The following is a 24421-nucleotide window of genomic DNA, read 5'->3' as shown; positions in this document are numbered from 1 at the left end:
CTCTGGCAGCATTTTTAAAAAACCATGGTTATTTTTTATGTTACTTCTACTTCAGTCAGTTATTTAAATGGGCAGTTGCCCAAAACACTTGTGGGTGTAGAACCATGATTTTAAGTCTGAGGGCCACATTCCCATCTGGGCAAACACCCAAGGGCCACATATCACGGGTGGGCCAAAAGTAGATTTGTTTATTCTTGTACAGGAAGCTTGCTTCTAAAGACTCTCCCACCCTACCTGAGAACCCTCTGCAACAAATAACTTCTCGGAGACGTGACCGTGGTTTATTGTATTTGCAGTGCCTGATGTTTTTATGGTTATTGCTGCTGCTCATTTTGTTCCCTTTGTGAATGATGCCATGGCCTTTGGCTAGTGCAATAAAGTTTATGATGATGATGAAGTGCATATTGCAGTGGGTTCAGTGAGAGGGTGCGCCCTGGGTAACTTTGCAAGGGCAAGATAAAGAGGCTTTGGAGGGGGGCGGGTCTCATTATGCCCCCAGGGCCTGAGGAATCCACCCCACTGACTTACCGCGCGACGATTACTTGGAAGCAATTATTCACTTTTGCACAGGTTTGCAGCCCTAAACCCCCCTCCCCCTGAAATCTAGGACTGCTATTTGCAGCCTGAAATAAGAGGAAACGTGAAGCCAGGAACTACTCGACAGCTGGCTGTGTTTGCTGTCTGAAAGCCACCTCCCAGCTGAAATTGAGGAGGTGAACTTTCTACTGAAAGTGAAAGCAGAACGAGAAGTTTCTCGCGTGAAATGGCGCCTGTTTTTTCCTGCCAGCAATGAAGACGGAGCAGCAGCAGCGACCCAGGCCGCGGTGATCTGAGCATGCACAGGTCCCCTCTTGCCTCGGCTCTCTCTGGCCCTCCATCAAAGTCAGCTTCCAGAAGACCAGCAAGGCTGAACATCAGTGTAATCGGGCAGGTGAGTGCTCTCCGCCCAGTGAGCTGAAGTTCATGGTCCCAGTTGAGGACTCTGGGGGACTTCCTGACATTTGGAATCTGGCCAGCAAATAAAAGATGAGGGTCACCGAGCATACACAGAGTGCATTCTCCCTCCGACACAGAGCGTTTATTGTCCAGGGTTGTCGTCGTCGTCGTTAGTTCCTCCTTCAATCTTCTTTTCCGCCCCACAAAAATGTACAGTATCAGCAGCCCGGACCAGGTGCCTGTCCCCAAGGGCGTAGCCAGGATTTTGATTGTGGGGTGGGGTGGGAGGACTTGGTTTAGGGGGCGGGACTTTTGTTAGAGGGGGCAGAACCTACGTGATTGGTTCATTAGTCAAGTATTTATATTGTTTTGCTTGATTTAAGGGGGGGGGGTCTACGCCCTTGCCTGTTCCCGCATAGTGTTACTGAACTGCAGTTCTCGTCAATTCTGACTGCTGGCTATGCTTGCTGGGGCTGATGGGAGTTGTAGTTCCGCAGTACCTGTCAGGCCAAAGGTGACCCATACCTGACTTACATCACCTGGGGTTATATTTTGCTCATGGCACTGGACTCTACAGAATATCACAGCGTTGGGTCCTGAAAACAGGCCTTTTCTGCTGTTGTCCCTGCTCTGTGGAACGTCCCACATGTGAAAAAAGCAACCTCCACCTGTTGCTTCAGAAGTCATGTTTTTGAACCGGCTTGCCCACCTGACCCATCAGATCAGACCCCATTTCTCTGTTTTTTTTCTCTTTTTATAAAGTGTTTTTTACTGTTATTATGATGCTGTTTTCTTGCTTTCATTACTGCTTAGAGCAGTGGTTTTTCCCCTTTTTACTTTTTAAATATTTTTATTAATTTTTATCTTTAACAATTTTCATCACAAATAAAACATAATCATATACAGATAGGATTCTCTGAATCCCCGGGCTTCCCTCCACCCCTCCATGGTTTCCATTGTTATTCTTTTCCAACTGCATCTTGTAATGTTCTCCATATTTTCTTAATTCTCACCATAGTTCTCGCTACATTGCAAGTGTTTCTTAGAACCCTGCCAAAGTTTTTAATTGTTTACAGTGTTCTTTTAAGTAACTTACAGATTTTCCCCATTCTTTATTAAATTCATTATCTTCTTGATCTCTGATCTTCCCGGTCATTTTCGCCATTTCAGCATTTCAAACAGTGGGGTGCAACTCACTTCCAGGTGGGTCTGAGCGCCACAGGCTGCACCCAGGTCTTTCTTGCATGCCTGCCTTGCTCCCTTGCTGTGCCATAGCCTTTTGGTTGGTCCAGTACAGTTCCAGACACGGGTGTAGCCAGGATTTATTTTGGGGTGGGGCAGAACTGAGCAACCTGTGATTGCTCAGTTAATTAAGTATTTTTATTTATTTACTTGATATGGGGGGCAGTTGCCCCATGGCTCCAGAAGCTCCTCACATCCTCCCCACAGATGGCAGGGACACAGAAAGATTTTGGGGGAGGAAGGAAGTTCTCCCTCCTTTGAGGGGGAAGGGCCTGGGGAGGTATTAAGGAAACTGTGAGGTAAAAGATTAATATTTATTGCTATAATAATTACTGCTGCTGCATAAAGTGGAATTAAAAAGGATTAGAGAGGAAAATATCCATATAGGAGGAAGAAGTGAGTGTAAAAGAACCATGGAGGCAGGATGAAAGAAATTGGTTTTGGGGGGCTGGGGTATAAAGTTCAAGTTGTGTATGAAAGGAGAATGGGAGAAGAAATTACAGACGATGAGCAGTGGTTTTTATCTAGAAAAATAGGTCCCGGCACTCACCATGAAGTTGCTACAGCAAGTGCCACACTTTTTAACAACAAAAAGATGTGCTGGGACTATGTGCCCTTGAGTACCCCCTGAAGAAAAAACAACAACACTGGGGACGAGTATAAATACTTTGAGAGGCACATGGGGGGAGTGGAAAATATAAAAGAAATAATGCACACATTTAGGGCCTCTAAGATCAGCGACTTGAGGAAGTTATATTTCCCACAGTAAATGTATGTAATTAGCTGAAGGAAAGCTGAGTTGTTAAACTCCTTGCCGCAAAGAAGGTGATGTGGGAAAGAATGAAATGTTTACCCCATTGTTCTCAATTCCCTCCGCACTTGCCGTTCTCTCTTGCCACACCAGTGCGCCGTTCCACACCCTGTGAGAATCACTAGTACAGCGCCTTGGCAGCAGTCATGCCAACAGCCCAGACCCCTCAAATATTTTATGGGGGTGGTGGAGGCAAAGGGACCTAGGAATTGGCTCCTATGTTATGCAGTGAGATGCTTGGCCAGTCATTCTTGGTTTTAAAAACCGGGAGTGCTAACAAACAAGACCCCCATTTTCACCTGTGAAAAGTTGAGCGCCATGTGCTTGCAATGTGAAAAGGAAGAAGGAGCCCCATTAGTGCTATTCCAGCATTGATTTCCCCCCCTTTTTCATTGTCTCCCTTTCAGCAAGTGGCATCATAGCAGGTGGAATCCAAAATGGCTGCAAACTGCAGAGGTGTTGTAATAACCGAAGGTAAGCTTGTGTCTGTGAGTGAGTGACAGGTGGACTGCTGTCATCAGCAGCAGACTGGCAATTGGGATTAAGGAATCACACCGAGTCAGACCGTAGCACTGTAGAGCTGGAAGGGACCACGAGGGTCATCTAGCTCAGCCCCCTGCAACGCAGCGATCCTGCCCACCGCTGGTCCATGTAGCTCAGTACACTGGCTGGCAGATGGGGGACAGTCCTAGCCCTAACCTGGAGATTGCCAGAGAGACCTGAGACCTTTTGCATGCAAAGCAGATGCTGTACCGTTGAGCTGTGGCTTTCCCCCCGATACAGTGGTGCCCCGCAAGAAGAATGCCTCGCAAGACGGAAAACTCACTAGACGAAAGAGTTTTCCGTTTTGGAGGTGCTTCGCAAAACGAATCTCCTATGGGCTTGCTTCGCAAGACGAAAATGTCTTGCGAGTTCCTGCGGGTTTTTTCCCCTTTCCCCCCTTTTTCTAAGCCGCTAAGCCGCTTATCAGCTGATCCGCTAAGCCGATAAGCCGCTAAAAGCCGCTAATAGCGCTAATCCGCTAATCCATCAATGGGCTTGCTTCGCAAGACGAAAAAACCGCTAGATGAAGAGAATCACAGAACGGATTCTTTTCGTCTTGCGAGGCACCACTATTATATACATGGTTCAGCAACCTAACGTATGAGTTGCAAAAGGCATTATTTTAATTACAGTATGTAGAAATCTAGTACCAGTTCCACTATTTGAGACTAGATAGCTCTGATTAATCTGTTCAAGAAAGGGCACTTGAGGGAAAAAGCCCTTGAAAAGTTGCAGAAAAGTTTGCTTGTTGTTCAGTGCCCTGATATTTTAGGGTATGGTGGAGGAAAAACCGTGTGTGTGTGTTTGTGTGTGTGTGTGTATGTACACAGTGGTACCTCCTTTTTTGAGCATCTTGGAATGTTTTGGTTTTCGAACGCCAAAAACCTAGAAGTAATTGCTTCTGTTTTCGAACGCTCCTCAGAAGTCAAACGGCTTCTACTGTGTGTTTTTCAGTTTTTCCAGTTGAACCTGCAAGCCAGCCCTTTGCGCCTCGGTTTTCAAACGTTTCGGAAGTTGAACGGTCTTCCGGAACTTACTACGTTTGAGAACCGAGGTAGCACTGTATATAAAATGTACTGGTGTCTATGTGGCTAAACCACTGCATTTCTAGGCTTCCAGGAGTGTTTCTCTGAGGATTCCAACCCCACGAAAGCAACTTCTGAGTCCTGGCTGCGTTCATGGCTGTTGTGCTGTCTCTTTTTAGGGGACCTGCAACGCTTCGTCAAACACTTAGAGGCTTTCGCAGAAGGCCAGCTAAGGAGAGTCACAGAGTATTTCCACCCGGACTTGATCTACGTCATCGAAAATGACATTGCCCTGGTGGTTCAGGAACTGAGGAGCAGCAAGGTCATTACACCTGAGCAAGCCCAGGTAACAATGCTTTGCAGGTCCTTAAAAAAATGTATGGTATGGCGGGGGCTGCATTTCTAAGGGAACGGTGGACCCTCAAGAACAAAATCCCAAATGCAAGGAGTGTTGGGGGGGATGATTTTGGCCAATGCAACCTCCATCCTGTTCTGGCCTAAGGAGGGAACTGTGGGGCAAAATACCCACACTTACCCAGAAGCCTTTAAATGGCAGTCGGCCATAGAAGACCTTCGAATTGAGAAAGACACATTCTGCAAACAGCTAGGGAGGCTGGAGTCTGGGGTTAGTGTTGCATTCCATTTTTTTCTTTTAAAGTTCAGACAAATTCATGGAGATGAAGAACTTTCAGCAGCCATTGGCCATGGAAGCTTAATAGAACCTCCATTTCAATGACAGTATACCTGAATATCGGTTGATAGGAACAAACAGCAGAGGAGGAGGGCTGCCAGCTTCATACACTGCCTGCAAGCTTCCCTGAAGCATTTGGCTTGGCCCTACGGTGAACAAGATGCCGGTGTAAGGGGGCCCTTGATCTGAGTGAGAAGATTTCTGTATTTTTTCCCCTGCTAGCTAGCTAGCTAAACTCTGTCTTCTGTGTTTTGTTTAGATCTATGAAAAAATAGAGAAGCACCAGGATTCAACCGCAGCAGCAGAGAAGCTAGTTGCTGACCTTGCCAGTAACAAGGCTTTGGCAATAGGGCTTTGGAAGAGTCTCTGCGCTCTGAGGCGCCACTGGTCTCATCCCAACCTTGAGGTGATGGTGGGGGAAATCACCCGCAAAGGTAATATATTGTCCCCTGCTCCCTGAGTAGTGAGAATTTTCTTTTTGTTTTGTTTTTAAGGTGTTATTAAGGTGTTACTGTAATGGGACACGGGTGGCGCTGTAGGTTAAACCACAGAGCCTAGGACTTGCTGATCAGAAGGTCGGCGGTTTGAATCCCCACGATGGGGTGAGTTCCCGTTGCTCGGTCCCTGCTCCTGCCAACCTAGCAGTTTGAAAGCACGTCAAAGTGCAAGTAGATAAATAGGTTCCGCTCCGGCAGGAAGGTAAACGGCGTTTCCATGCGCTGCTCTGGTTTGCCAGAAGCAGCTCAGTCATGCTGGCCACATGACTTGGAAGCTGTACGCCAGCTCCCTTGGCCAATAAAGCGAGATGAGCGCCGCAACCCCAGAGTCGGCCACGACTGGACCTAATGGTCAGGGGTCCCTTTACCTTTACTATTGATATATAAAGTGTTTAACAACTCGGGGCCAGTTTGCCTGAGCTCGCTTTTCCCCATGTACGCTCACTCAACTGCTTCAGTCAGTGGAATTGGCAGTGTTAACAGCTGCTGTTTACAGTCAAACCTCTTCTCACATCCGCCTCCACTTGTGTCCGTTTTGCCCAATGTCCACGGCAAACCCAGAAGTAAATGACGGGTTTGCCGCCGTTTGCGTAGGAGTAGGCAATTGCTGCCTGCACACAACGGCACCTCTCCCAGTGACCCATTTCGACCTCCGGACGGACCTCCGGAACGGAATATGGTCACAGTAGAGGTTCCACTGCAATGCCTGTTCTGCATTTGTAAAAGTGTGGCAGCACCTGCACTTGGGAACTCCTTGCCTATTGAGATCAAGGAGATCCTTCACTGTATTCTTTTCAGCATCTGCCGAAAACATGAATGTCGAGACAAGCCTACCTAGTTGCCTAGAAAGTTGAGGTAATTTTAATCTGTTTTAGTATTTTAACTTTGGCATTTTTAAAGTAGCGTTGTCTTTCCCACCCCCTTGCATTTCACTGTTGTTTTTTTGTAAACAACTTTGAGATGTTGTTGTTTTTTACAATCGAGCAGCGTCTAAATTTTATTAAATATAAAAATAAGTAATTGCAAACAGTTTATTACTATTATCAATATAAAAGCGGATTTGTTGCGCCAGAGTTTTTGAATGCACTTTAATTGGGCTAAACAAATGCTTACTAGTGAGGTTCTGGAGGACAGAGCTGTGCTTGCGCCCTGAGGCCTGACCAGTGTCCCCAAAGTCAGCTTGCTGTCCCATCACCAGTGTCAATTATTATTCAGCTGTCAGTCCACTCAGCATTGTATATGCCAGGTGGCTTAGACGATGCCAAATTCCATTTCCAACTGTTTTGCTTTTTCTCTTTTTTTGAAGATCAAGCACTACTCAAGGAGATTCTCCTAAATGAAACCGGACACAACCTTGCTCCGGAAATGAAAGGTACTTGATAGCAAATAAAAATAGTTCACCAACACTTCCTGTTTTCCATTGGACCAATGCAAGGGAATCAGATTTTGGTCAGGCATGGGGCACTCAGTGAGCAGCTCCCCCTGCAGCCTGAAAGAAGTAGGACATGCCAACTCAGTGTTTTCTTAAGCTGCATCTGATCTTGGATGTTCTGGGCAGAGTGGTGGGCCTAGCTTACCTTGGAGCCAGCACCATGGAGATCTGAGGGTGGAGCAATTATTCCTTTCTGCATTGTGGTCCTACTTTATACAGACAGGCTTTCAGACAGAATGCGTTCTGGAAGTCCGTTCGACTTCCGAAATGTTTGGAAACCAAGGCGCGGCTTCCGATTGGCTGCAGGAGTGTCCTGCGGCCAATCGGAATCCATGCCAGACATTCAGCTTCTGAGGCAAAGTTTGCAAACCGGAACACCTACTTCCGAGTCTGCGACGTTCAAGTTCCGAGTTGTTCGTGAAGTAAGCTGTTCAAAAACTAAGGTACGACTGTATAAGGGAACATTGTAATGGGATGTGCAACTCTTGGCTTTTTTCTTTCTCTGTGTGAGATGGTAACTGGCAGTTAAACCTGTCCACACATAGAAGGGGAGGTTATTTACCTCTTAATAGACATTTAATTGATCTGTATTCATATGGAAGGAAGCTACATGGATAAGTAGGGATTTGAACCTGGCTCTCCCTGGTCTAAATGCAAGGTTCTGTTGGTTCTGCTTTACTGGGCCAATTTGGACATAATGATGAACCATGGCTTATTGTGACAGGAGTGACCTACCGAAAGCCATGCACTTACATGCCTCTTCCCCCCTTCCCCTCTTTCCAAGGATCTCAGTTTTGCTTATGTTTTTGATTAACATTTTGTCTGTACCCTGAGCTGTGTTTAATTGTTACTAGTGTTTGTGGCAAATAGCCCAGTTCCATAACAACCCATGCTTTTCAAGTTGCCCTGTTTCAAACCATAGTTAAGATTAACCACAGTTTCTTGGATGTGGCAAAAGAGCAAGCTGAGGGAGCAGAACGAAGGTTTATGGCGATTTTCAAACCAGCTCACTGGCTCTCAGCGTTTCTTGTAAGGATCATCTACCAATAGCCGGAGATGCTACAATCCAGGAAGTCTTTGCCTATTTGATCTCCTGTTCTGCTAGGCTGGGCCTAATTCAGTGAACCCTGCAATCTTTTTCTTCTGTCCAGCTTGTCAGGATGAACACAGACATATTCTGTGTGAACAGACCAAGTTGCTGAAAGAAGCCAGCCAAAGAACACGGTCCGAGGGGCAAAGTTTCCCCATCCTCAACCGCTATGTGGATATAAAAATAGTCGCGGATGTCTACTTCAGGAGACAAACATTTCAAGAACATGAGGCACTGGCTGCTGCTGGAGAGCTGAACGAATATCGCCTCCGCCACAAGATGCAGGTGGAGTTGGAGCGAATCACCCCAGGCCGGCTTTTCCGTTGGTGCTATCGATCAGGCTGCACGCCCCACTTTGTGATGGTGAGCGGTGTAGCTGGCGTTGGCAAGAGTACCCTAGCGCAGAAGTTTGTCATTGACTGGGCCACTAGAAAACACTACCAGAAATTCACTTTTGTTTTCTTCTTCAAATTCCGAGACCTCAACGCGGTGGGGGAAAAGACCAGCCTAGAAAGCCTGATCCAACGGGAGTACCCCTATTTACACTCTAAACTTGACACAATTCTACAAGAACCCCAAAAGTTGCTGTTCATATTTGACGGTTTGGACGAGAGCAACAGTAACCTTGACTTGGGCAGGAATGCAGAATTTTGTGCCCAACCAGGAGATGTGAAACCGGTGGGGGTGATTGTGGCCAGCCTGCTGAAAGAGAAGCTTCTGAAGGGCTGTTCCGTCCTCCTGACCAGCCGCCCAAGCAATCTTGCCCGTTTGGAGAGAGGGGTCCTCCACAGAGTGGCCAGTATTGTGGGCTTCCTCTCCCAGGACAGAGAAAAGTACTTCCACAACTTCTTTGGAGAAGCTGCGGTGGCCAAGGAGGCTTTGGCCCATGTCAGGGAGAGCCAGGTTCTGTACACCCTCTGTTACAATCCTTCTTACTGCTGGATTACTTGCACAGCCTTGCAGCCTTGCTTCAACTCTGAGGCCGGACAGCCACATCCCCTTCCCAAAACGGTAACTCAGCTCTTCGTGAGCTACATCAGGCATGTGATGGTCAATCACACCAAGGAGCTCCCTGAGCGTGAAAGGGCACGGAAGATGATGATACAACTTGGCTGGCTGGCTGAGTATGGCCTCCAGCATCGCACTCTTCTGTTTGATCAGGCGCAACTGGAAGCGTTTAATGTGGATTCATCTCCCCTCGTCAAAACTTTCCTGGTGGAAAACATACAAAGTGCCACTTCGCCTCCTGTCGTCACCTATTCTTTTGTCCACCTCACTGTCCAAGAGTTTTTTGCTGCCCTCGTCCATTATTTAGACTTCAAGGAGGACAGTTTTAGATACATAATGGCAGCAGTCCAAGAAGCCCAAGGTGGGGAGTACGAAATTTTTCTTCGCTTCCTCTCTGGCTTGTCTCAGTTTGCAACCAGGGCACCGTTGGAGTCTCTTCTGGGGACGTTCTCACCAGTGACCGCCAGGCAAGTCATTGACTGGATCCTGAAGACGGACTGCAGTGATTTCCTCCAAATGGAAAGGCATCTTGATGGGAAAAAGAGGGCCTTGAATTTCTTCAATTTGCTTTTCGAGGCACACAACAAGCTGCTTGTGTCTCAGGCATTGGGGCGTGATGGTGATGCCTCCATGGACTTTTCGGAACTGTATCTGATGTCTGTGGACTGTGTCATCCTTGCTTATGTGCTGAGTTGCTGCGGTAAGATTGACCTCCTGAATCTTGATACGTGCTTCATTCAGAACGAGGGACTGCAGAGGCTCAGCCTGGAGCTTCACAGAATCAGAGAACTGAGGTAAGCAGCTGAAATGCAAATCACAGCTGATGTCAAATTTCAAGTACAGTTGTGCCTCAGATCCCAAACGCCTCGGGAGACGAACGTTTCAGCTCCTAAACAATCAAAAACTGGAAGTGAGTGTTTCAGTTTTTGAACATTCTTTTGGAAGCCGAACATCCGACGGAGCTTCCGCAGCTTCTGATTGGCTGCAGGAGCTTCCTGCAACCAATCAGAAGCTGCATTTTGGAAGTCGAACATTTCGGAAGTCAAACGGACTTCCGGAACGGATTCTGTTCGAATTCCGAGGTATGACTGTACCTTCAAGGTTTAATAAAACATTCCAAACAATTGATGGAGCAGCATTCATATTGAATTTACTCTTTGGACCTTTCTAAATCTGCCCAGCCCAACCCCCCCCCCCCAAACTGAAACAGCACCTGCAGAAGGATTGGGGCCCATGGTTCCAACTACTTTGAATGGGTATGTTGCAGACTTCACGACGAGTGTTATTTAGTATTCAGGCATCTGCCACAGAGCCAGGCTAGGCCTTGGGCATCTGAATGTACTTGAGACCTGACAAAGAGTCTTCCTATCCAAAGGTCCCTGCGGTCAGTGACTAGAGCCGAGGGCTGGCACAGGAGTGGGAGACTGAAGCCATTACAGTGGATGCCCGGGTTGCGAATGTGATCCGTGCGGAATGCATGTTCGCAACCTGCAGCATTCGCAACCCGCGCCTGCGCATGCACGGGTTGCGATTTGGCGCTTCTGCTCATGCTCAAAGCGCGATATAGCGCTTCTGCGCATGAGCAACTGCCAAAACCTGGAAGTAACCCATGCCAGTACAGTGGTGCCCCGCAAGACGAATGCCTCGCAAGACGGAAAACTCGCTAGACGAAAGAGTTTTCCATTTTGGAGGTGCTTCGCAAAACGAATTTCCTATGGGCTTGCTTCGCAAGACCACAATGTCTTGCGAGTTCCTGCTGGTTTTTTCCCCTTTCCCCCCCCTTTTTCTAAGCCCCTAAGCCGCTTATCAGCTGATCCGATCAGCAGATAAGCCACTAATAGTGCTAATTCGCTAATCCGTCAATGGGCTTGCTTCGCAAGACGAAAAAACCGCTAGACGAAGAGAATCACAGAATGGATTCTTTTCGTCTTGCGAGGCACCACTGTACTTCCAGGTTTTGGCAGTCCGCAACCTGAAAAAACACAACCTGAAGCGGCTGTAACCCAAGGTATGACTGCATTGGGATCAAAATCGGCAAAAGTTTCTGCCTTTTCTACGAGGCAGCAGATGCAGAGACAGGCAGGCTCCCAAGTGTTCATATTAGGCCTTGCCAGTTCAGAAGCTTCATACAGTCTGCCAGTTGCAAAGGTTGAAGGTGGTTAGGGGAAGCTATGACTCTTAAAGTGGACTAATAGTTATGCAAATGTATTGTGTGGATGTGGCCCTTGCCTACCTCCCTCTCTGTCCTTTCCCCATCGAGGCAGATGATTAGCTTGGGGGCAGGGGAAGGAGCGGGGGTGGAAACCATCCAACTACAGCAGGTCCCAATTTTGATAAAAAAGCCTCCCAAAGCAGCTTCCAAATTATCAGTGAGAGGACAGTCCCTTCCTTCAGTCCCACAATATAAAGGATGTGACACAAGGAGGGGGGCAAGGTCTAGAGTGACTACTAAATGCTTTTTGCATTCCTATAAATTCTTTCTCCTTTCACAGGCTTTCCAATAACGATCTGAGCAATCCATCCACAAAGGAGCTTGTTTCTATCTTGAAACATAAAGAGTGTCGACTGGAAATCCTGAGGTATGTTTGCTGCAGCTAATGGGCTATTCCTTACCAAATCCTCACTGGGTCTGCACTGGAAGAGTCAGAAGGTATTTGGGGAAAGGCATCCTTTAGCAACGCGGGTAGCGCTGTGGGTTAAACCACAGAGCCTAGGACTTGCCAATCTGAGATCCCGTTGCTCGGTCCCTGCTCCTGCCAACCTAGCAGTTCAAAAGCATGTCAAAAGTGCAAGTAGATAAATAGGTACCACTCTGGCGGGAAGGTAAACGGCGTTTACATGTGCTGCTCTGGTTCGCCAAAAGCAGCTCAGTCATGCTGGCCACATGACCCAGAAGCTGTACGCCGGCTCCCTCGGCCAGTAAAGCGAAATGAGTGCCGCAACCCCAGAGTTGGCCACGACTGGACCTAATGGTCAGGGGTCCCTTTACCTTTATCCTTTAGCAAATGTTCCTGACTCAAAACTAAATTGGAAACAGTTTGCTCTCGTGCCCTTTGAATTCTGATTCCTTTCACAATCTATTCTGCTGTGAGTTGTGGGCGGTTTTGTTAGATAACAGAGGTGGGTGAATGTGTAAGCTTCTGTTTCTCTTAGTTTCTCACAGGGTGGGTTTTATTTAAATCAAATTGATTTAAATCACGATTTAAATCACTAGTCAGTAAGACTTGATTTTATAGAAAGTTCTTTATAGCAAGTTATGCCAACTGGATCGATGTCACGATCTACAAGAATAAACCATAGAAAAAGTTCAGATTGGCAGTCGTCATTACAACGACCTTTGTCAAAGTGCAGCAGTATTCCACATTTATTTATTTGTTATCAAGACTTGCCACTTGCCACTCAACGCCTCACTACTTATTTAATAATACACTTTCATGAAACAGAAAAGTATAGGCGACCAGGTACTTCTGGAGGCATGAAAGAGAGAAAGAAGCAACAGCAACGTTGGGCAGGCACTGAACTGTTTCCCACAAGCCACAACTTCCTGCCCCACACCTGATAACATAAGGGGCAGGTATAGATACAGCTGTATGGGGGGGGGAATAGGTCACTTCTACCTAGCTGTCAGAACTGCCCACCAGGGTGGGGTGGGGTGGGGGAGTTCAGGATCCAGCCTTGCAGAATCCAGAGGTATTTGATCCCTGGTAAATGAGTTTAGGAGTCCAGCCTTTAAAACAGAAGAAGAATTACGCAGTTCAGAGACACAAACTCCATGTGTGTACACATTTTCCATCTTCTCTTCTTCATTTCCTCCCTTTGCTCTTCCCAGCTTGGCAAAGAATGCGCTTACTGGACAGTGCTGTAAAGAGCTGAGTTTGGCGCTCTGGGAGAATCGGACCCTTTTAAGTCTTGACCTGTCCAAGAACAAGCTGCAGGATCAGGGCCTCTCTGACTTACTGAAGGTGTTCAGAAGTCCGCAGAGCCGGATACAGAAACTAATGTAAGTGTCAAAGCAGCCACCTCAAGGTATGCAGAGTATTTTAAAAGATTTGCAGCTCACGTGTACATTTCCAGAGGCTTTGGTTCAACCTTTCTAAGATGTTTATTAAGAAAATATATGAGCAGCCTTTCTGTCAGGTACTGAAGGTGATGTTCCTAACCCCTGAGCCAAACAATAAAAAGCCCCACTGAATTACCAATCTGCACACATATTAAAAAAAAAAACAGTGTGGAAATGCTTTAAATTAAAAAAAAAAAATACATTGAATTTTGCACAGCTCACTTTCACCATCTAGTGTCACATTTGTGCATTGCACTTTACTACACATTTAAAACGTTTTATTTGCAGCTGAGTCTCAAGTTGATTTTTAAAATGAAAATACATTTTAAAATAGAGAAAACTGTACAGGATTAAAAAAAAACAGTCAGAGTAGCTAGCAACTGGAAAATACAAAACAAAATACAAATCCAAGTTGATAATATGTTGATGAGTGTGTAAGAGGCAGCATAGATCAGACCATGTATTCCCCCCCCCCCCATTTTTTCAAGTTTTTAAATTGGGGGTCATCTTATACACAGATAGTGCATACGGGGGACTGGCAATTGGTTGCTTTTGCAAGCAAGAGTTGTCAGCGGCGATTGGGCGGGGGATTGGTGGCTGCGGCTGATTGGCAGCTGCTGCAGCAATTGGGTGGTGATTGGTGGTTGCTGGCGGCGAGCCTGCATACAATTGGTGGCTTCAGCGCCGTGCGAGATTTTCAGCGTTGGTCAGGCGGGTGAGCGATGGCAACCCCCTCCCCCAAACAGAAAGCTCAGCTACTCGTGGCAACCCCCCCCCAAAAAAGCTCAACAACTCTGGGTAATCTCCCCCCATTTTCTTTATTTTGAGTCCCCCAAAATAGGGGTCATGTTATACCTGAGTGCGAGGCTCTGAAGAGGTTGGAGCACCTTTTGACGTCTTTGCTTCCTCTGCTGCAGAATCCAGGAAAACGCCTTGTCGGATACGTCCTTTGAGGCACTTTGCTCTGCTCTAGCCGACAACACTAGCCTCAGGTATCTGGACGTGAGCGGCAACCCTTTCACGGATATGTGTGCTGAAGATGTGCACACTCTCATTTTGACCTGTCCTGCTCTTACAGAAATCAGGTACCTTCAGTCCTCACTCTTCCTAAGTGTATTCACTCCTAAGGGAATTTAAACTTCTACACCTTGGAAGTTTGGAGGGGTGGCCAGCCTGAGGGAGGGCCTTTCTGTGGTGGCCCCTTTCATTTGTGCATTGTTTGTTGTTTTCTGAAGATGCAGCTGTATAACCTGACCTCCAACACTACAGATACATATTTTGATAACCCGCCATATTCTTGTGGCTGTAATTTGTTTTAAATTGTTGTGACCTGCCCTGGGACCTTAGGCTGAAGGGCGGGTAACAAACAGTCAAATAATAATGGTGATAACGATAAAAACGACTGCCTGCCTTCCCAAAAAGATTGGGCATTTTGCGATAGGGAAAATGATAGGGAAAATCACTGTGATGTGTGATTCGAGGCAACATCATGCAACCTCCCTGCAAAATGAATTGTGATGATTCCTCAAAAAGCAGGTTGTCAGGAAAGTGCCCTTTCTCTTGCCTTTATTGAGCATATGTACTGATTTGTTTGGGGGTGGTTATATGACTATGATGCGGGTGGTGCTGTGGGTTAAACCACAGAGCCTAGGGCCTGCCGATCAGAAGGTCAGCGGTTCGAATCCCCGTGACGGGGTGAGCTCCCATTGCTCGGTCCCTGCTCCTGCCAACCTAGTAGTTTGAAAGCACGTCAAAGTGCAAGTAGATAAATAGGTACCGCTCCAGCGGGAAGGTAAACGGCGTTTCCATGTGCTGCTCTGGTTCCCCAGAAGCGGCTTCGTCATGCTGGCTACATGACCCAGAAGCTGTACGCTGGCTCCCTAGGCCAGTAAAGCGAGATGAGCGCCGCAACCCCAGAGTCAGTCACGACTGGACCTAATGGTCAGGGGTCTCTTTACCTTTTTTTATATGACTATGAGGTTTCATCATATATTTACATGTCTTCCCTTTATTCATTCATGTGGCACTTTGAGGGCATTTCCCCATCACTTTCCAACCTGCAGTCATTAAAAAGAGCATGTATGTTTTTCTAGAGCAACAGAGTTCTTCAGTCCTCTTTAAATGTGCAAACCTAACGTTCCCCTTTGCCATGTTCTACTTACTTTTTTCCTTTCCTGAAAACCGCAATTATTGGCAGTCTACCTGAGTGATAATAGTCATAGCTACATTTGTTGTGTTTTTTCTAGGTTAAACTTAAGTGATATCAGTCCAGCGATGGAAAAAGATCTGAAAAAGCTGGATGGTTGCAGAGAAGGCTTCAAGATCCACATTTAAAACTCCTTTTTCCCAATTATTCTTTATTAAGTTTGTTATGTACTGAAGTTCTCACCCTGGGCCGGCAGGGGGATACTGTAGATAGTTTTCACTCAGGTCCACATATGCAAATAAGGGATTGAAAGTGATGTTCAGTGATTGGATAGTTACAGAAAGTTGTTACAGTTGTGGTGTAGTGGAGCTGTATATTAGCAGGCTGGCTGAACCCTTCAGTTCAGTTCTGTTCTGGCCTGTGAATAAACAAGAGCTGTTTGAAGAATTGATATGTTGTCTGATATGTTCACCCACAACTTAACAAATTTTCCAAATTATTACTCTTGCTCATTCTTCTTGCTCTGCGTTGCTCCATCAGACTCCTGGTCCGATCCAAAAATAATTATAAATAAAATCCATTCAACCTCAATCAAGTGGGGGAGGGCATAATAAAACCATGTTGAATTCCTTGTAGGGCATAAATCAAAAGCCTCCCCCCTCTTTTCTGCAGTAACAAACAAAATAACACAACAATGGCTACACACGTCTCTTTCATTTTGCAGGGGAGGACAAAATAAGGCCATTTGAAAACCATATGAAAGCACAAAGCACCTTGGTCCTCCCCCTTCCTTTCCCATCTGTTGTAAGGATTCTCCAGCTTAAAAAACACACACACAAAAACCACCATTCAGATACCTTCAAAGAGCCAAGCTCAGTACTTTTGGCAGCTGATTGATCGCAGCCCATTGGGATCCAGTAGTGTCTCTTGATTAATGCCAATATTCCAGATTAAGAAGGAACTGACCACAAATCATGCAAGAGATGGAGGCTCGTCCATGGCAAAGACACACTTCCAGGTCGCACCCATTCTGCCTTTCAAGTTGGCAGACATGGGCTTGAGCAGAACAGCAGAATGCATTGAACTCCCCAGACCCCACTGGGGAACATTGCCAGGATTTTTGCCCTGTCTGAACCTCCCCGATGCCCACGGAGGGCAGCAAAGGGCGACCGCCATTGACTCATGACCCAAGCCAGAAGCACCAAGATCCGCCTTTAAAGCTCCTGCAATAACTTGCGTTCTCTGAAAGTCCCCAGTCAAAGTGGCAGAGCGAGATGGACCAAGTGAAATTTCCCCAAGAAGGGTAGCAAAGACGGCGAAGGGCCTTAGTCAGACCCAGGTCCAACAAGGGAAAAGGTTGCAGGACGAGACTGAGAGGTGATGCGATACCTAGAATGAAATATTTGAAAAGCCGCCACACAGATGATGCTGCAAATTTGTTTTCTGTTGCACCAGAGGGTTTGAATTACGAGCAGTGCCAGATTTATATATAAGCTAAGCAAGCTATAGCTTAGGGTCCCACTCTCTTGCCCCCTCCCATATACGGTACTTCTTAATTGTATTTCAGTTCAACAATTACTTTGATAAAATACATATTTTTTAATGTGCAAATGGCTTCAGATACCTATTAGGTCCATAAATTACCATATAGCATATTTGTTGTTGTTGTTTAGTCGTTTAGTCGTGTCCGACTCTTCGTGACCCCATGGACCAGAGCACGCCAGGCACCTCTGTCCTCCACTGCCTCCCGCAGTTTGATCAAACTCATGCTGGTAGCTTCAAGAACACCATCCAACCATCTCATTCTCTGTCGTCCCCTTCTCCTTGTGCCCTCCATCTTTCCCAACATCAGGGTCTTTTCCAGAGAGTCTTCTCTTCTCATGAGGTGGCCAAAGTATTGGAGCCTCAGCTTCACGATCTGTCCTTCCAGTGAGCGCTCAGGGCTGATTTCCTTAAGAATGGATGCGTTTGATCTTCTTGCAGTCCATGGGACTCTCAAGAGTCCCCTCCAGCACCATAATTCAGAAGCATCAATTCTTCGGCGATCAGCCTTCTTTATGGTCCAGCTCTCACTTCCATACATCACTACTGGGAAAACCATGGCTTTTACTATACGGACCTTTGTTGGCAAGGTGATGTCTCTGCTTTTTAAGATGTTGTCTAGGTTTGCCATCGCCTTTCTCCCAAGGAGCAGGCGTCTTTTAATTTCGTGACTGCTGTCACCATCTGCACTGATCATGGAGCCCAAGAAAGTAAAATCTCTCACTGCCTCCATTTCTTCCCCTTCTATTTGCCAGGAGGTGATGGGCCCAGTGGCCATGATCTTCGTTTTTTTGATGTTGAGCTTCAGACCATATTTTGCTGTAAAGAAAAATATTGCATAGGAACCTGGAATGTAAGAACCATGAACCTGGGTAAGTTGGATGTGGTCAAAAATGAGATGGCGAGAATAAATATTGACATCCTGGGCATCAGTGAGCTAAAATGGACGGGAATGGGCGAATTTAGTTCGGAATATATATAGCATATATTCAACAACAAAAACAGTGACGATTTGTTGTTGACAAAGGACAGCTGGACATATAAAGGGCCCCATTACCTTCAGTAGCTTAGGGCCTCATCAAACCAAAATCTGGCCCTGATTACTAGTATGGGGATTTCAGGTAACCCTGAGGGGATGAGCTGTCTGACAGTGGAGCAAAGCCTTTAACCCCCCCCCCACACACACACATTGGGCTTTGAAAATAGTTTGTTTTATGGTGTTTTGGTTCTATTTTGTCATGTGCTGTTAGACTGTAATAATCTGTACAGTGGTACCTCCAGATACGCACACCTCTGGTTGCATATCTTTCAGGATGCGAACACGGCAAACTGGAAGTATTTTTCCGGGTTTTGCCGCATGTGCAGAAGCGCTCTACATGCCGTGTGCATGTGCAGAACTGGCACCTCTGGTTGCAAATTCCTTGGGATGCGGCTGGACCTCTGGAACGGATCTCGTTCCCAGCTGGAGGTACCACTGTATTTGGATTTAGGAGGAGGAATATTAAAGAGGGCTGGGGGAGTTGGAAATGTGGGGAAAAAAGGGCCACTGAAAAGCACCAGTAGGAAAAGAGGGTGAAAGGTTTAAGGGCTGCTTTCCCCAGCCTTGCATTCAACAACCCAAAAGGCCCAACATTTGGAGAGCACCACATTGGGGAAGGCTGGTTTAGGAGATTCCTTGTTCCAGTCATGTTCAGTACTACTTAAATTTCAGTACTGCCCATTGAGCTCTGGGAAGCTTGCAAAAAACCATAAAAAACACATACAATTCAATAAAGCATAGGATCAGACTGCTGGCTTTAGAAAAAAAATTCAGAACTCCAGCAGAAAACAGAATTGTATAAAAGCACCTTAGAGGCTAGTGAAGGAGAACAAGGGCTCTGATCCAAAATGCACTAAAAAAATTAACTAGAAGGAAAAGACCTAGCAGGAAATATTGCAAGGTGGCCTCTCTGGGATGGCCATTTCTCAATCAGGGCACCACCTTCAAATAAGACCTCCCCCTAGTGGCTGCTTGCTTAAATTTCAGTTTGCTAAAAATTTGTTCTCCTTATTCCTCAAGCACTTGTTTAAACCTGGGTAACTGCTCACTGAAATTCATGCTTCTAAGGAATGTAAGTATATTTTGCCATGATCTAAATGAAAAGTGGAAGATTTTACCTGATTATCTACAGTTTTAATGTACTCTTCTTCTCTCAGGTTACTTTCCGATTTTCTTTACTGTTTATAACCTTACATTTGGTCAGGATCTACCCACTCAAGAAAAGGAAAAGATACAATAGCCCGACTCTACTTGATACGCTGCCCTTAGTAAGCTTTTGGAGAAAGCTAGTACCTGGATGTCTTCATGTTCTGCCTTGAAAACATGCCTAATTATCAGGGGCGCCGACTTATAAAAAATATTGGGGGAGCCCGCGAAAGCGATAATAAATAATAATAATAATAATAATAATAATAAATAAGCTCATGAATATGCAAATAAAGTGGCGCCGCCTCCTCGTGAGCGAATAGGGGAGAGCGTGCTGTGCCTATTAATCAGCTCCGAAGGAAATTGGGTGGAGCTTTTGCTCGGGAGGGAGGGCAGGAGGCATGCAGGCAGCCCGACCCTGTGCATTTTGGGCTGGGGGAGGGGCGGTGGTGGCGCTCTGCTGGAGGGGTGCCCGAGATTATTGGGGGGGCGGAGCCCCCCAAACGAATTTTTGAGGGGGCTCGGGCCCCCTCAGGCCCCATGGAGTCGGTGCCTATGCTAATTATTCCTTTGCCATCATCTGCTCCAGCTCCTGTATTGGTTTCTACAGCCACAGCAATATTCCTTAGCGGAAATAAATCGTTTTCATTTAAGCTGATCTTCATTGTTGCCCAAAAAAATGACACTGGGTAACATTTTTAATAACAGAGCTTAACAACAGCAATAAGTAGCAGGCTTTTCAAGGCCTGCTTTGTGACTCAGTCATGTCTAAAGAAAAGTCAGAAAGCAGCTACTGTACTATTTGAATGCCAACCCTTCCACACTCTCGCAATTTCCTGATTTAAACCTTTCCACCGCAGGACACTTCCAGACTCTCAAATTCTGTCTTTCACCCTATGATGTAGAAGGTGCTGCCTCGTGCAGAGTTGCACATCATAGTAGTCACACCTCTGGAAATGTATACTTTACAGTCATCCTTCCTGTGAATATGGCTTAACTGCCGATGTCACCGCAGCCATAAATCCAGGAGAGACAGCAAGAGCAGCAGTGGGGAACTTCCTTCAGCTCAAGGGCAACATTTCCTTCTGGACAGCTTTTGGGACTGGGGGGCTGGGGGGGTCACATGGCAGTGCAGAGGCAAAAGTGGACTAAACAATGTAAAAATTTGCCTTTGTACACGAGGCTTGTTTTTACACACTCACGCCCAACACAAACTCCTTGCAAACAGGCAAGGGGCATTATCAGAGTTCAAGACCACATTACAAGCAGCGGGAAACCCTCAAGGAAGGTGCAAAGCAGGACAAGTGAGAGAGGTGTCTCCTGGGGAAGAGGCCAGAAGGCCAGATAGGGAGGCCAGGACAGCAACATGGCTTCAGGGGATCATATAATAAATTTCAGAATGGTCTTCAGCTAGAGAGAGCTGGGTAGTAAACTGAAGGAGATGAGATTGAGGAGGAGGAATGGTGGAGATCAGGGGTGGAGGAAGGGGTATGTGATGGATGCAGGCCGCCCCAGGTGTCACCCCCCTCCCTTCTCCTGAAGCTTCCCGAGAAGAGGAAGGCAATATTGAATTACAGCAGTGGTTTGAGGAAGGTCACAGCTCAGAGACAGGTGAACAGAAGAGTTGGGAGCATAGCTGTCAGCCTTTCCTTTTTTTGAGGAAAATTCCCTTATTCCAGCGCCGTTTCCCGCTGCTTCCCGCTGCTATTCCGGATTGTTAGATATCCCGTAGACTGTCCCCGGGACAGGTGAGGCTGCTGATTCCGTATTTCCAAATCTGAAAGTTGACAGCTATGGTTGGGAGGTGTTGGGAGAAGAGAAGGGGGAGACAGACAGAGCAGCCAGCTGACACATTACTGGAGAGCATTTCTGACCCCCCCTTCTCCCAGAACCCAGCATGCATTGAAAGTGGGAGAGCAAAGGATTCAGAGACAATTAGCTCCTGGCAGCTGCCGTAAGGGGAAGTGCTGTGGCTAGGAAGGGAGGGAGGTGGAGCTCAGTTGGAGCAATGCCATTACAGTGGTACCTCGGTTTACGAACTTAATGTGTTCCGGAAGTCCGCTATTAAACCGAAACCGTTCCTAAACCGAGGTGCGCTTTCCCTAATGAGGCCTTCTGCCGCCGGTGCCCTTCCACCATTCGGATTCTGTTCTTAGACCAAGGTAAAGTTCTCAAAATGGGACACTACCTCTGGTTTTGCGGAGTTTGTAAAACGAATCGTTCGTAAACAGGACTGTTCTTAAACCGAGGTACCACTGTATCGAGAGTGTGCAGCTCTCAATACAGACTGCAGACTACATTCATTTGTCTCTTGCTGTGGTGATGGAATAAACACATTAGTAAGAAGCTTCATTGTTTTCTCTGCTTCTTGCTGACACTGGGGAAGGGATAGCGTTCCTCGAAGCCTGACAGGTAGATGGGCAAAAGATGTTTTCATTGTCATTTTATTTACACACTGCATTTTTCACAGGTAAATATGCTCAAAAAGAAGTTCACAAAAAATCAAGTCCTAAATACAATAATATAATACCAATACATAATTAGCCATGTATTATTGTTGCAGAATAATACAAAAAAAATAATAATAATAGCCAACAATTAGCAATCCATTTGATGTATATAAACATTTCACTAAACACACAGCTTGCTAATAGATCCAAGTCAAAATATCCAATTAAGAGGCTGCTGTTCTGGCAAGCAGCACACTTCTGGAGGCTCCCAAGGCAGTAAGGGGCATGGCAGATAGAAAAAAGCCCCCCTTGTAGGGTTGCCACCTTTGTTCTGGCAAAATACAGGAGAGGGCAGAGCGGGTGGTTTGGGGACAATTTTGTTTTTCATCTGGTGCTGAAGTGACTTCAAAGCAATCTGTTGCAATCTTTTGCAGCCTAATAAGATGGCCCTAACTTGGGAGAGAGGGAGGGAGAGAGAGAGGACTTGAAATACAGGACAAAACTGTATCAATACAGGACGCAGCGGCGTAGCGTGAGTTGTCAGCACCCGGGGCAACACAAGTAATTTGCGCCCCCTAACCCGGGGCAAGGCAAGTAATTTGCGCCCCCCCTAACCCCTAACCTGTGAGTTGCCGCTGGCGCTGCCGCCCAAACGACGCCGCTTGCCTGGAGGAGGAGGGGGGCAGAGAGGCGAGGAAAATGCAACGGCCCAGCAGCTGCAGCAGCAGCAGCGGAGGCGGGGCTGTGAGGAGGGGCTGCCTGGCGCGTCCTCCCGGGTGAGCGCTGAGAGCCGCTGCCTGCCGGGCGCCTTCAGCCCGGACGCGCGCACAGCTCGTCGGTTCCGCGAGACATGCGGCTCCGCTACAGCCTGCGCCTGAGGCTCTTCGGCGACTCCGGAGGCAGCGAGCGCGCCCCCCCAGATGTTGCGCCCGGTGCGGCCGGCACCCCTGTCACCCCCCACGCTACGCCACTGACAGGACGTAGCATTTTACACTGAAATACGGGACAATAATGTATTAATACAGGACAGGAGGCAACCCTACACTCCTGGGTGTCCAACACAGAGTCTCTCACCCCTTGCATTCAACAAAACCGAAAAGTGAGTTTGACTCCATATGGTCTCGATTTGTATCATTTATTAACAATAGTACAATAATTCCCTTCCATCTCAGCTGCAGCAGTCACCATGGAGAAAATATCTTAACACTTCAGATTGATATGCACCCCATGGATGTGAGCTGAATTTGTAATGTAAAATATTTTCCAAGTTTGTTTTGATGCCGTGCGGTTGACTGCATGCAAGACTCAACATCTGTATATGTATTTGTCTAGGAAGAGGACACTTTGTTAATTGTATTTTTTAAAAATTCAGTAAGTTCGTAAAGAGAAAAAAATATATATCAGTGCTGCTACAGAGTTGGCATTCTTTGATCAAAGTTTGCTTTGTTTTTAGCTGTCGTTGCTTACTGACAAATTTAACCATCCTGTTTTGAAAAACTACAGTTCTCAGAGTTCCCCAGGAGCTTTCATTTTCAGTGACAAAACGGTGACAAAGGAACTTCAATGACAAAACGAACCTGTTTTATGTGTGTAGCATTGTACCCAGGAACTATCATCCACATGCAAAGAAAGGAAATGGCTAGATTTGGAGCAGCACGTGGAACATTCCACTCTTTCCCCTCACGTCTCAACCCAAATCACACTCTGAGGGAGTTGCCTTATACGGATGAGTAACAGCCAGGTATACTGCTGACTCTTGTATTCACTTCCTGCCTTTTTCTTGAGACTAGAGAGTCACATCCTCTTGGCAGGCAAAAGGTAAGGACATCAGGGGAGCCCAACTAGGGGAGGCCAGAGGCCCATCTAGTCCATCCTGCTCAAACAGTGGACAACCACAATGACCCCTGAAAGCCCACAAACAGGGCCTGGGTGCAAAAGTATCTCTCCCCACTTGTGACTCCCAGCAAGCATACCTGAAGTAGCATCTCCACCCACATCGCTCATCCCAGACACTGAGGTCCAGCTCCAAGGGCCTTCTGGTGGTTCCCTCACTGCGAGAAGTGAGGTTACAGGGAACCAGGCAGAGGGCCTTCTTGGTAGTGGCACCTGCCCTGTGGAATTCCCTCCCACCAGACGTCAACATCTACCTGACTTTTAGAAGACATCTGAAGGCAGCCCTGTTTAGGGAAGCTTTTAATCTTTGATATTTTATTGTTTTTAATATTCTGTTGTGAGCTGCCCAGAGTGGCTGGGGAAACCCAGCCCGATGGGCGGGGTATAAATAAATAAATTATTATTATTATTATTATTATTATTATTATTATTATTATTATTATCAGAGGCTTATTGCTGCTGATAGAGAAAACATTGTCATTGTGGCTTGCAGCAGTGGGGAGCCTTGCTCTCTATTAATTTATCTTCAGACAACCAGATGCCTTTGGGAAGCCTGTAAATAGAAGCGGACTGCCACAGCGCTCCCCACCCTTTACAGCAACTGCTATTCAGAGCCAGTGACCCACCTAGCCAAACATCTTCCTCTCATGGTGGCCAGCCAGACACTTCTACACACTCTCTGCTCTGTGTTCCATGTAGACAAGCAAGAAGCATTCAAGGGCATATTCCAGCCAGGCACAAACACTCCAGGAGAGTACAAGAGCAGGCCTGGGGGGAGTTTCCAGGGCCTGATGGCAAGGACTGGAGGGCCACATTCGCCCCCAGGTCTGGGCTTCCCCATCCCCAATGTAAACATCAGAGTCGAACTAG

The 24421-nt window shown here is 46.7% G+C and overlaps 1 protein-coding gene across 1 annotated transcript; it reads left to right on the top strand.

Moving 5' to 3' along the window:
• The first annotated feature begins 535 nt into the window (after positions 1-535).
• Positions 536-15928, top strand: LOC309520823 (NACHT, LRR and PYD domains-containing protein 12-like). The gene is made up of 10 exons (XM_082202712.1): positions 536-931; positions 3397-3463; positions 4737-4903; positions 5508-5682; positions 7052-7117; positions 8329-10069; positions 11768-11854; positions 13105-13275; positions 14253-14420; positions 15582-15928. Exons 2-10 carry the CDS (start codon positions 3427-3429, stop codon positions 15667-15669), a joined length of 2700 nt encoding a protein of 899 aa, XP_082058838.1. The 5' UTR covers positions 536-931; positions 3397-3426; the 3' UTR covers positions 15670-15928.
• Positions 15929-24421: the final 8493 nt, after the last annotated feature.

The sequence above is a fragment of the Podarcis vaucheri genome, assembly GCF_965113315.1.
Source record: "Podarcis vaucheri genome assembly, chromosome: 16".
In the NCBI taxonomy this organism is placed as follows: domain Eukaryota; kingdom Metazoa; phylum Chordata; class Lepidosauria; order Squamata; family Lacertidae; genus Podarcis; species Podarcis vaucheri.
This window is presented reverse-complemented; position numbering and strand designations above follow the sequence as displayed.